This window comes from Lolium perenne, chromosome 7 (assembly GCF_019359855.2).
Source record: "Lolium perenne isolate Kyuss_39 chromosome 7, Kyuss_2.0, whole genome shotgun sequence".
Lineage (NCBI taxonomy): Eukaryota > Viridiplantae > Streptophyta > Magnoliopsida > Poales > Poaceae > Lolium > Lolium perenne.
The window spans coordinates 23,345,377-23,357,318 of record NC_067250.2 but is presented as its reverse complement, the minus strand read 5'-3'; the positions used below and the strand labels follow the sequence as shown (position 1 = coordinate 23,357,318).

Here is an 11,942-nt window from a genome sequence, read left to right as displayed (position 1 = left end):
CTGTACTTAGGTTTTTCCACGATGCTAACAGATGCAGAGGTACTTTTGCCGGCAAGAACTTCTTTGCGCAAATCCTGATCTAGGTTGCGAGCTTTAAGCCGGTTCTCCGGTATCCTAGCAGCATGAGCGCTAACAGAAGCAAAGCCATGGGCAGCGTTATACTCACGTAGGGTTAGGTTCAGCTCGCGCTGCGCCTGGATGATGTCCGCGCCGCCAGAAAGCAGCGTCTTGCGCGTCGCCTCCAGCTGCGCTTGAGCCGCAGCCGGGTCGATGTTCTGCGTGACGGGCGTTGCCAGCACGTTCATCGCCGCTTGAAGTGATGTCTCCGGTGGTGCGGAAGATGCTCCCGCAGCGCCTGCGTCGCGCTCCAGCGGCGGCTTGGCTGCGCGGGTCGGTGCCGCACGGCCAGCACCTTCATCCACAGCTTCTTTTCCTGCACCAACCACGCCAGTCATCATTACCTCGACGTTGCCAGCGACGCGGCCAGCACAGAGCCACCTTGGGGGGTCCGGCGCCACCAACACCGGCGAAAGGCACTGGCGCACGGGGACGGTGCCGAAGTAGACGCGGTGATTGCCGAACTCGATGGTGCGGCCGTTGTGCGGGAACTTGCCGCCGTTGGCGAAGCAGCCCGCGTTGTCGTTGATGAAGTCCATGTCGTAGATGCGCTGCATGAGCGCGGACACCGTACGCTCGCCGGCGACCTCAAGGATGCCCGCCCGAATGTGAACTCCTGCAAGCGCCACTTCATGCCCCACGGTGGGCGCCAATTGTCGTCGTGGTGAACAGACAGATGCCATAGGATGGCTTAAGTTGGGGCCGAATGGACGCTAGAGGATTCGGGGGAGGGTTTGTGATCAGATGGGATGAACTTCCGGATGGTTTCCTCAAGAACTTAGCCGAGGCTAGAGGTTGAAGAAGAAAGACACAAGGAAGAACTCGCTCTAGATCACTTTCTTCATTGATTTTCACAGGTTACAGGTTTGTGTTTACAGAATCTCTCCCTCTGTGTTCCGTGCGTGCCCGAGAGGAGGGCTGCCCCCTCTCCTTATATAGGGGAGAGGGTGTCTTACAGGGCAAGAAACCCTAATGGCATCTTTGACTAGACAAACTACTTTACAAAGCTACTTTAATCATAGATGAGACCGGGGTCTCCTTTAATCAGGGATGCTGACGTCCTCCGGCTTCTTTCATCGTCATCCTCCTCTTTATCGTCAGCCTTTCGTTTAAAGCTACTTTGCTTAGCTCATCTTTGTCTTCTAGCTTTGGAGAGGATCTTTGACCAGTCCTGCCGACTTGCTCTGCTTTCCGGTAGCCCGGTGTCTTTCCTATCCGGTTCCGGTATACCTCTCCTGAGGATACCGGCTTAGCCCCGCTTAGCCAAACGCTTATCTTGTGCTCCGGTATAAACATTAAACCGGTATCTTGATGGCTCAAACCATCCGGTTTGGCATGCCTTTGGCATACCGGGGGTCATCCCCCCAACACCATAACTAGGGTTTCACCATATCCTCAATAACAAAGGGATCTTCTCACATATATAGGTAGGAGATATAATCATGGTAATGAAATGGAACACACCTATGGGAAATTAATTCTTGTTCAGATCTACACCAAAGTATAAGAAGTACAACAAGATGGGAATGATTGATGATGATGGTGATGATGATGATGATGGTGGTGGTGGTGGTGGTGTAGCTAATGGTGATAGAGATGATGACCAAAGCCTCTCCTTGGGTCCGAGTAGCAGCGAGGATCGGTGCCCTTCTACTAGTTTCCCCTCCATATCCTTTCGGAAGGTGAGGTTTCTGCCTTTTTTGGTGTATACAAGTGTCATATCTCTATTATATTTGCATGGGGTGAAACTATTTGAAGAGACGAAGGCGGTGGAGGGTTGTATGACCGCACCGCACAGGCGGAATCTGCCCGTACCAATGGTCACCAAAATCTCTGATTGTTTCATTTTGACGGTTTTCTCACTGAGGTTCTCCCACGTGCTAAGGTAGATATCTTTATTGTTTTAAATGGCATTCAATCAATATTTTTGTATCAAAAAATATAGGTTCCATTTATCATGTATTCATGTCCATTATGTCCTTCCATTCCGGGATCCTGTTGAAACTAACATAAAAATGCGTGTACGCACGGTAAAATACCAAAGTCCTACCACTACTAATATGCAAAAAAAAAACATTTAGTAAATATGCTTCAAAAATGCACTCATCAACGACTTGCACATGCTCAACATTCCACCGGTGTTCTAGGCCGACTTGAGGGAGTGGATCAAGATCCCTCTGCCGCGTAGCGTGACCATCTCCGCCTATCACTGGTACGACGAATTGGTACAGGTCACTTATCACGACGAGCAGATGGTGTTGGGGAGGAACTGGCCGGTGGTCATCTACAAATATGACCTTGAGCACGTCGATGTGCTGGAGTTCAAGATCAAGGCATTCGACTTGAAGATGAACATATACAAACTTACGTATGCCTGACCATAGCTAGTTGGTGGCCTCCCTGTATATGTGTCTATAAGTGTCTGTCTATCTATGTCTGTAGTAGTACTAAGCGTGAGACAATGATGAACATACATGCTAACGTATAACCTTGTAGTTTCAGAGGCTTTCAAAGCCTCTGGTAGCTTTTGATCAGGGGTGCTCATCTGAACCCCTGATTTGACCTGCTTACTTATCTCATGGTCCTTCCCAAATTCATTTTGTTCTATATGTTATGTGTGATCATAACTGTTAGAGGGTAATATCACCAAGTTTAAAGCGACAACCATAAGCCAATAAGCGAGTTATACCACATAACCAAACAACATTTCCCCCTCTAGCTACCAAATTTGTAACCGGTGCAGCCTATCAAACACTGGGCCGAGACTGCACCGAAACATAATGTTGATAACCAAAGTAAGTGTGCAAACATATTGTGTGCATAGCTACAAATATTTCCTCCATCCCACCAAATATGTCTTAAATTTATTTGAATTAGATGTATCTAGACACCAGACAGTATAGGGTGTGTTTGGTAGCCCAGGGCAACTCAGATTGTCTATCTCTTATCATACATGGTGACCCTAGCCAAGTTGAGTTGAGACATATCACATGTTTGGCACCCCGTATGTGTTGAGCTATGCTGATATGAGATGTTGTTTGGTACCATTCGTGCCGAGGTGAGCATGTATCATAGCAGTTTTACAAATTCGTCCCGCCTTTTAGCAAAAAGGCCCTCAAACAAAGAAAGATAAAAGCAATCAGATCCGTCCCATGGGAGCTTCTCTGCCGGCGGCGAACTGGGGAGGGGCGGCGGCCATTCGAGGTACTGCACGACGGTAGAAGGTCGGCCACGTCGAGGAGTTCCAGTTCCCGGCCGTCGGTTCACCGGCGAGCATCCAGAGAGAGGCGGCGGGGGCAAGGGGCGTCCAGGAAGGCGGCAGCCCGCGCGAGGCAAAAGGCGACCAGGGAGAGGCCGCGCGCCAGGGGAGAGGCGGCCGAGCGGGGCTCGCAGCTGGCCGACGGTCATGGAGAGGGACAGCGGCGTCCGGCAGCCATGTGGGGGCGGAGGCGGCCGACGGCCAGAGGAGAGGGCAGAGCAGGAGCGGGTGCGGGAGGGATGCGTGGGGAAAATGACAGGCCGGGCTGGGGGTCTGGGGGGTGCGCTGCGGGCCTCGGTTGAGAGTTGCGGGATGAACTCAGCCAAGCTGGGTTGTGAAGCTTGATTTGAGCTTCACAACCTGGCCAGGCTGAGAGCCTTTCTTTGTATGAGGTGGGCTAAGCTCTGTTCGACGACCCGACCTAACAAACACTCACTCAGGTGGTAGAAGTGGGACGAGTACAGATTTTCTGAGTTGACTCAGGCCACCAAACACACCCTATATAGATATAACCAAAATTTAACAAACCCCCAACATGTTTCATCGAACAAAAGAAGTACACTCACAGATGATCAATGTTTTTTGAATAATACCCGACGCGCTTTGCTTAGCACACTACACCCTATTTTGCCAGCAGTGTGGAAAAATTAAATTACGTACAAAATGCATAACAACCACTTTAGAGTTTTGAGTGAAACTTACCGACTGCTACCTTAAATTTGTTTATTAAAGTTTTTTGGTTCATAAATAAGTGTACGTGTAGTTTGGCGTTTTTGGAGTGTGGCGTTTCAAGTTTTCTTACTTGTAGCCTTTATACTAACTCAAATTTAATAAATTTGACCAACCTTTATGATTCTAATTTGTACCATTAGATTTTTTTAAATGGAGTTTCATAATATTTTGATTTGAGGTCATATATGTCGCCACATTTATCTACGTAGTTGGTCAACTTTTAAAAAAAACTTAAGCCAAAAAATAGATGTTAGTGTATTTGTGGGGATCGGAGGGTATTATTTTGAATCGTAAAAAATCCCCACATGTTTGTTTACTTTTCCGGGTTTGAACAAAATAATTTCAAGACATCCCCTCCCATCTCTATTATTTTTTTTGCCTAGATTAGAAACTCTCGATCACACTAGTATATTTTTGGAAAGAATATTTGAAGAAAAGTGAGGGAATTATGTGAACACCAAATTCCCTCCAATTCACATATCCATTGGGGAAGAAAATTACGAGAAGGAAAGTGCTGGGCGTCCCCCGGGGGATCTGATTTCCCAGCCCCCGGGTCGTCAGCCGTCGGATCGGTCATCTTGGACGGTCAGATCTGGTTTTACTGAATGTAGCAAAAAAACACCTCCCGGCAGCAAAAAAATAACTCGCTTTTGCTACATTGTAGCAAAAAACGGTTCGCCCCATGAAATAAAAGAAAAAGTCTAAGCTCGCCGGAATCTCGCCGGAGACTCGCCGGAGACCGCGTAGCAAAAAAATGCTAATGTAGCAAAAAATAGATATCATCGGAGACGTTGACGGGGAACTCACCGGAGACCTTGCCGGAGACCCCAGTAGCAAACACATTTAGCAATTGTAGCAAAACCGTAAAAAAAATGTAGCAAAAAAATTATTCATATATTGCAAATCCTTGGAGACATCAATGGTGACCTCGCCATGATCGGCAGCGAGCGCCATTCAAGGTTGAAGCAACTCCATGCAACCGAAGGTAGCAATGCCTGGAACCGCGATAGCAACGCGACACCTAAGTTAGCAAAGCGGTCCTCCGCCGGTAGCAACCTCGAAGGGCTAAGTTAGCAAAATCGGTCTTCACCGATAGCAACACCGAAGGCCTAAGGCGACAAACTTCCGAAGACGTGCGGTGCCGGCGCATGGTTGTGCTTGTAGCACCGCAAACACCTCCGCCCGAGATTTCCGAAGCTGCAGTGGTTCCGGGACAGCGAATAGCGCCGGGAGAGGAATGTCCAGAAAGAGAAGGTACCGGCGGCGCGCGGCAGAGCCCACCAGGGGACACGGCAGCAGCCCACCAAGGACGCGGCGGCGGCGCGCCGCATGAACTCCATGGCGCACGCATCGAGCGGCGAGGGAGGCGGCCGCACACGGAACTCCATGGCGCACGCATCGAGCCGGCCGGGATGCGGCAGCCGCGCGACTCAGAGGAGGCTCCGACGAGCGGGCCGGGAGGCTACGCCGCGAGCGGCCGGGAGCGGCGCGCGTGGCACGGAAGCAGCGCCGCGAGCGGCCGGGAGCGGCGGCGCGTGGCTCGGGAGGCAGCGGTGCGTGGCATGGGAGGCGGAGCCGGCGAGCCCGGGAGGCGGCGGCGCGTGGCTCGGGAGGCGGCGCCGGCGAGCGGCTGGAGGCGGCGGCGCGTGGAAGTTGGGCACAGGAGGATAAGGCAGAGATAGAAAGAAGAAAGAAAAAAAAAGGAAAGAGTGTGGGGCCAGGCATGTGGAGCGATGCGTGCATCTAACGGCCCTCCACCCGGGGGCTGAAAACGCGTGATCCCGGGGGAATAGATTCTCCCCGTTTTCACAATAAGGCATTATTGTGAAAACGGGGAGAATCTATAGGAACTGGTTTTTTTCCCCCAAAAAAGGAGAGCTTGTGACTACTGCGGGACCCAACGACAAGTCAGAGACATTCTGCCCCGCCGCCGCTGCACAAGACTTTCGCCGAGTCTCCTCCCCTCCCACACTCCCCCACCGGCGTAACCGCCGGCGACCAAATGCATTTGCAGTTCTCGAGTAGCGCCGCCCGGTAGCGCCTTCAACGGAGAGGGGCTCGCGCACCTGATACGGCGATGGAGGCGGAGGGCGAGCGGGCGGCGGAGGCGCAGCGGGAGAAGGATGCCGGCAACGACGCCTACCGCAAGCTCTTCCTCGAGACGGCCGTGCTCCACTACACCCGCGGCGCCGCCCTCGACCCCCGCGACATCTCCTTCCTCACCAACCGCGCCGCCGCCTACCTCCTCATGTCCAAGGTCTGCCAGCTTCTCCGATCCCTCCCCAAACCCTCGCTTTCCCCCCGTCTATCTATCACCCCGCCATAGCACTTTGGTTCTCCATTTCAGTACAAGGAGTGCGTGAGGGACTGCGACGACGCGGTGGAGAGAGGCAGGGAGCTCCGCGCCGACAACCGGCTGCTCGCGCGGGCCCTGTCGCGGAAGGCGTCGGCGCTGCTCAAGCTCGCGGCCTGTGCCGGGGACTACGGGCCGGCGATCAGGGCGCTGCAGCAGTCGCTGGCCGAGCACTACAGCCTGGAGACGCTCGCCAAGCTGGATGAGGCTGAGAGCGGCAGGAAGGAGGTGGAGGAGCAGGAGCGGTTAGATCAGGAAGCAGCCGACCACCACCGCCACAAAGGTTTGGAATGCTTTCCTGATACTAGTCTGATTACAACTCTGTTAATTATGACAATGCAGTACTCCTATAAATAACTGTCAAGTCGATTGCTGTGACCTATTAATGGGTGTTCTTGGTGTGGCCTACATTCATCATTCACAAATCAGAAACATGTTTAGGGGGGTGGTCTCGCCTAATTTGTACTTATTCCCATCGACGATTGATCTGTCTTCCTTAATGCATCAAGAAGTTTCTCTGAAAGTATGCTCATTAAGTGTAGGTGCGTTAATGTTCTTGGGGATTTCAGACTTTTAACTTCATATGCAGGAAGCAAACAATAAATAGTACATTCATGTTGTTTACTTGTCGTGAGTGTGAGTATAATACTTAAGGCTTAGAACTTTTGCAAAAATGTTCCGACACAAATCGATGGACTGGAGCACTTGGTGTTCTGTTGTAAATAAATGACGATGAGTGGATACCCTAATCATAACTATGGATCTAACTAATTGTATGATTTGGGGAATGCAATGGGTTTTACCATAACCACCTCACCCCTTATGAGAACAAGAGATACAAAATGAGGAACGGTGTCATCGCCCCCAAATTCACGTGCTCCTAATCCTCAAACCAATCACTCTAATTTTGCGGGTTTTATTTGTTTTGTTTTTGCGGGTCAAACCAAACACTCTATGGTATGTAATAACTGAATATGTGGACTGTGTTCCTAGGAATCCATGTTCTTTCTTCAAGGATGATATATCCAGAATTCCAGATCCCTACTAGCAGTATGTGCTATTGTGATGTAGAACTAATGCTTAATGCTTTTGAATGTGCACAAATTTTGCAGGCAATGAATTCTTCCAGAAGAAAAAATACCAGGAAGCAGCAGATCACTATACTGAAGCTATTAAAAAGAATCCAAATGATCACAGAGTAAGGATTTGGTTTACGGTGATTAGACTTCATATAGCATATGAAGGCAAATTTATCTCATTGACTGAACTTATAGTTCCATTGGAACTAGAAGAGTCGCTGATTAAAAAGAAAACTTCATCATACATGATGCCATCTATGACAAGGGCCTATCATATGGACCTGGGGTTCTTGTGCAACCGGTGCACCGTATGGTAAAAATCCATGAAAATGTCTTAAAAAATTCTGAAAATAATTCTATGCATGGACACAACATACATGTAGCGTGTCATGAAGTTTTTGTTTTAGATTCAAGTTGCAGCTCGAGAAATAAAATAAAAGGCAAATCATGTTGGGGATGTAGTTAATTTAAACTGGGCTATGAATTGAGCCCTAACACAGCTGAATTGTTATTTTTGTTACTCGAATTTATTTTGTAATTTAAATTTGTGACATGTTAGATACATCCTATGCCAATGTACTCAAATATTTACAAAATTTATAAGAACATGTAGCAAGTGTTTTGGTCTTTTGGATATTGGGTGCACCATTTGCACGAAAACTCCGGGTGCACTGGATTCGTCCTCCATCTATGACCTAACTTTTTTTACATTCTTTATTGTGATGCATACTCTGTAGGCCCCCTTCTTCCATTTCGGCACCCTTGATTCTTCTACTGTTTTTCTTTGGTGATATGCTATGGCTGATTATCCAGGTCTTTAGCAACAGAGCTCAATCACACATCTATCTACGAAATCTGTCTGAAGGTCTAGAAGATGCAGAAAAATGTATTGAGCTGGATCCTACATTTCTGAAGGGCTACTTGCGTAAAGCAAACGCCCAATTTCTCATGGACAACTATGAGAGTGCTCTGGCAACTTATTTAGAGGGTTTGAAGTGTGACCCAAACAGTCTTGGTGCAATTGATGGCTTAAGAAGGTAGCTTTTCAGCATCATGCTAGCTTTCTTGACATTATAACAAGCATTGACATTTTTTTTTGTTGTCCTAGATGTGCGGCTTGCATTAAGAGGTCTGATGGCGGTGATTTTGGGCCTGAGGATTTGAAAGAGATCTTGGTTTGTCTACTTGATTTCTTTTTAACAAGTTTCCATGATTACCTGCTTCTTTGTAATGCTTGCAAGTTGCAAATACATGTCTTGGATGTGTGGTTCAGTGTGTAATCCTTGTGCAGCAGATGGCAGCAGGGAACACAGAACTGTACCTTGACCAGCAAGGGGCCTACATATGATTAACTCTAAGACATAGCTTTTAGTTACTACCTTAAAAAAAACTGTATGCCGTGTACTAAGCAGCTAAATGAAAACGTGCTAGTTGATAGTTAAACTGTATCGTTTGAAAAATCAAGATAATTTTATTACCCTAAATGACTAATTATTTGCTCTCAATGATCTCAACAGGGAGATCTTCGTTTAGACAATGATTTGCGTAACAAACTTAAAAAAAGCATGGAAGAAGCAGCAGTATTCGAGCAGGAAGCCTCTGACGAGCGCGTGAGGCGGATTGAATCTGAACGAATGGTAAATTCATATTATCATGTTAATCAGTTCTTGCTGCAAAAAGTTATATTATCTAGGCTGGAGAGGTCTGGCTATTGATGTTACATGAAAGCATATCTGTCTAGTCGTCTATCACAGAATGTATGAAATGTCTTTCATACTTTGGTTTCTGCAGGCCAGGACATCAGAGGACTTGTATTTAAACCAGGTCCAACAGAGGAAAGAAACTGAGGAATTTCTTTCCAAAATACAAGAAGAGTTGCAACAACTTAAAGTACGGCAAAATGAGGTCATTGAGGAACTTCAGAAAGCCAATGAGCATAATGAGAATCTTCAACATCAGCTCTCAGAATCCAAAGACCATTACGACTGGCTTCTATCAGAACACGATCACTTGCTACACGAACGTAATCGTTCAGTCAGAGAAGTTGAAGAATTACGTCAGAGAAGAGGGCAGATTCTTTCAGTTTTGGTAACAGCAATGCACTGTGAGTTTTCACCATCTGAACTGGAGTGTGCAACAGAAAAATTCAGTAGTTTACGGAAGATTGGAGAAGGTGGGTTTGGCTGTGTATACAAAGGTGTCCTCCGAAACATGACAGTTGCAATAAAGGTGCTGAGACCTGATGGTTTGCAAGGACAATCACAGTTCGAACAAGAGGTAGTTTCACTTAACTCACTCTGAAGTTTAACTTCATCATCGTCGTAGTGGATAAGGGAATGATTGTTGGCTCCTTGCCATTTTAAAACTGAAACTTGAATAAAGTTAGTGTTCTCGAAAAGACATTCAAACTTACCTGTAATAGGTTCTTCTCGATTTCTGTTGCAGGTTACCATCCTTAGTAGAGTGAGACACCCCAACCTGGTAACTCTGCTAGGAGCTTGCTCAGAGTTGTCTACACTTGTCTACGAGTTCTTGCCAAATGGTAGCCTTGAAGATTTTCTTGTATGTGAGGATAAGAGAGCAACTCTGACGTGGCAGATCCGCGTCCGAATTATTGCCGAGATATGTTCAGCTCTGATCTTTCTGCATGAGAATAAACCTCACCCAGTTGTTCATGCGGATCTCAAGCCTTCCAACATTCTCCTTGATGTTAACTTAGTTAGTAAGCTTAGTGACTTTGGTATTTCTCGCCTGCTAATCCAGTCCAGTAACGACAACACCACCCTCTACCGCACCATGCATCCTTTGGGAACCCCTGCGTACATGGACCCTGAATTTCTTGCAACTGGGGAGATGACTCCTCGCTCCGACGTTTATTCTTTTGGGATCATAGTCTTGCGCCTCTTAACTGGAAAGCCTCCTGTTGGTGTAAAAAGGATTGTGGAAGATGCCATGATGCACGGTAACCTGAACTCTGTAATTGATACCTCAGCTGGAGGGTGGCCTGCTGTGCACGTCCAGCAGTTAGCACACCTGGCTCTAGGATGCACTGAGCCAAGCAGGAGGTGCCGTCCTGATCTTTCAGGCGAGCTGTGGAGAGCACTTGAATCCATGAGAGATGATGCAACGTCATCTTCGCCTTCATCTTCAAGATCAGTGCTAGATGAAAGCAGCATACCATCATACTTCATATGCCCTATATCTCAGGTGAGGAGAAAGCTGAGTTGGATTAGTTGGATTATAAAGCAGAATGCTCCATTTGGTTTGTGATTGTTCAAAAATTCTCAGTTTTATATTAAAAGCTGAGTCTTCTATCTCGTGGCTAACTGTCTGTGCGAATTTTTCAGGATGTCATGAATGATCCTCACATTGCAGCGGACGGTTTCACCTATGAAGGCGATTTGATCCGGAGCTGGCTCAATACCGGCAGCGACACATCTCCAATGACCAACTTGCCGCTTGAACATGACGAGCTCATCCCCAATCTCGCCCTTCGCTCTGCCATTCAGGAATGGCATCAACAGCAAAACACAGTACCGCAATAATCCGTTCAATCTGCACGCTAATTCGCCCACTCGAAATCTTCCACCAGGCAGGTAGAAGAGCAATGGTCCATCAACTGTAAATTATTAACAAGTAGCTACCTAGTATGACTGTATGACCTTGTATGTAATGTAAATGCAACTGTTTGGTAAAACCTTCATTAGGAGATGCTTGTGAAAAAATTATGTCATGCATGAACTGGCTGACCATTAGAGTAATTTTTTTTTCACAATGCTATTAATGCAGCTGTGAGCCGAATTGAGTTTCCGTTATACTTGTGAACTTCTGTATGTCTGACCAAGCTTGCAGCTACACAACAGTACAACACCTGTTGGTGCCATGAACTGGGGGCCAGACCATTGGAGTAACTGTGCAAAGCAAGCATCCATTGATTATGAAGTGAGGGCTCGGTCTCCATGGACAGCGGGGAACTCCAAACAGAAAATTCAGTAAGCTATCAGCTTGGAGATGAGATCGAGTCGTTTGAGGGACGTGTTTTATTCGTACCGCGTTTGGGGTACGTCGCTCTCTAGCTGCGTCCCCCAAACGTCGCGTCCAAACTTATTTTAACATTAAAATACTCTTTTTTTCTTCTGCATTTTCATTTCAATAGAGAGGAGAAACATTCCACAAACTAATACATAATTGGGAATATGGTTTTACACAAACTAAGACAAAGTTTGGAATATGGTTTCCATAAACTAATATTCCTACATAGTTAAAATATTGCAAAATGAGGAAACCTAATTCGTGTTGGCATCGCAGATTTTGTATGTTCGCTGCCAAAAAAGAACACTCTCAGGCACTCTCAGTCACCCAAACTGGAAAATCTAGCTGGTAATGTAGCCCTGTTGGTCCT

At 47.3% G+C, this 11,942-nt stretch overlaps 1 protein-coding gene across 1 annotated transcript; it reads left to right on the top strand.

The window, feature by feature from the left end:
- Positions 1–6,009: 6,009 nt before the first annotated feature.
- Positions 6,010–11,355, top strand: LOC127318106 (U-box domain-containing protein 70). The gene is made up of 9 exons (XM_051348736.2): positions 6,010–6,365; positions 6,456–6,744; positions 7,574–7,659; positions 8,354–8,577; positions 8,649–8,715; positions 9,058–9,177; positions 9,332–9,817; positions 9,986–10,747; positions 10,888–11,355. Exons 1-9 carry the CDS (start codon positions 6,186–6,188, stop codon positions 11,083–11,085), a joined length of 2,412 nt encoding a protein of 803 aa, XP_051204696.1. The 5' UTR covers positions 6,010–6,185; the 3' UTR covers positions 11,086–11,355.
- Positions 11,356–11,942: the final 587 nt, after the last annotated feature.

What these genes read in the sequence shown, in the direction of transcription:
- LOC127318106 (XM_051348736.2), top strand. Translation starts at nt 6,186, where the DNA reads ATGGAGGCGGAGGGCGAGCGGGCGGCGGAGGCGCAGCGGGAGAAGGAT. An exon ending in CCTACCTCCTCATGTCCAAG is followed by an intron (nt 6,366 to 6,455) that starts GTCTGCCAGCTT and finishes TCTCCATTTCAG; the next exon opens with TACAAGGAGTGCGTGAGGGA. An exon ending in AGAATCCAAATGATCACAGA is followed by an intron (nt 7,660 to 8,353) that starts GTAAGGATTTGG and finishes CTGATTATCCAG; the next exon opens with GTCTTTAGCAACAGAGCTCA.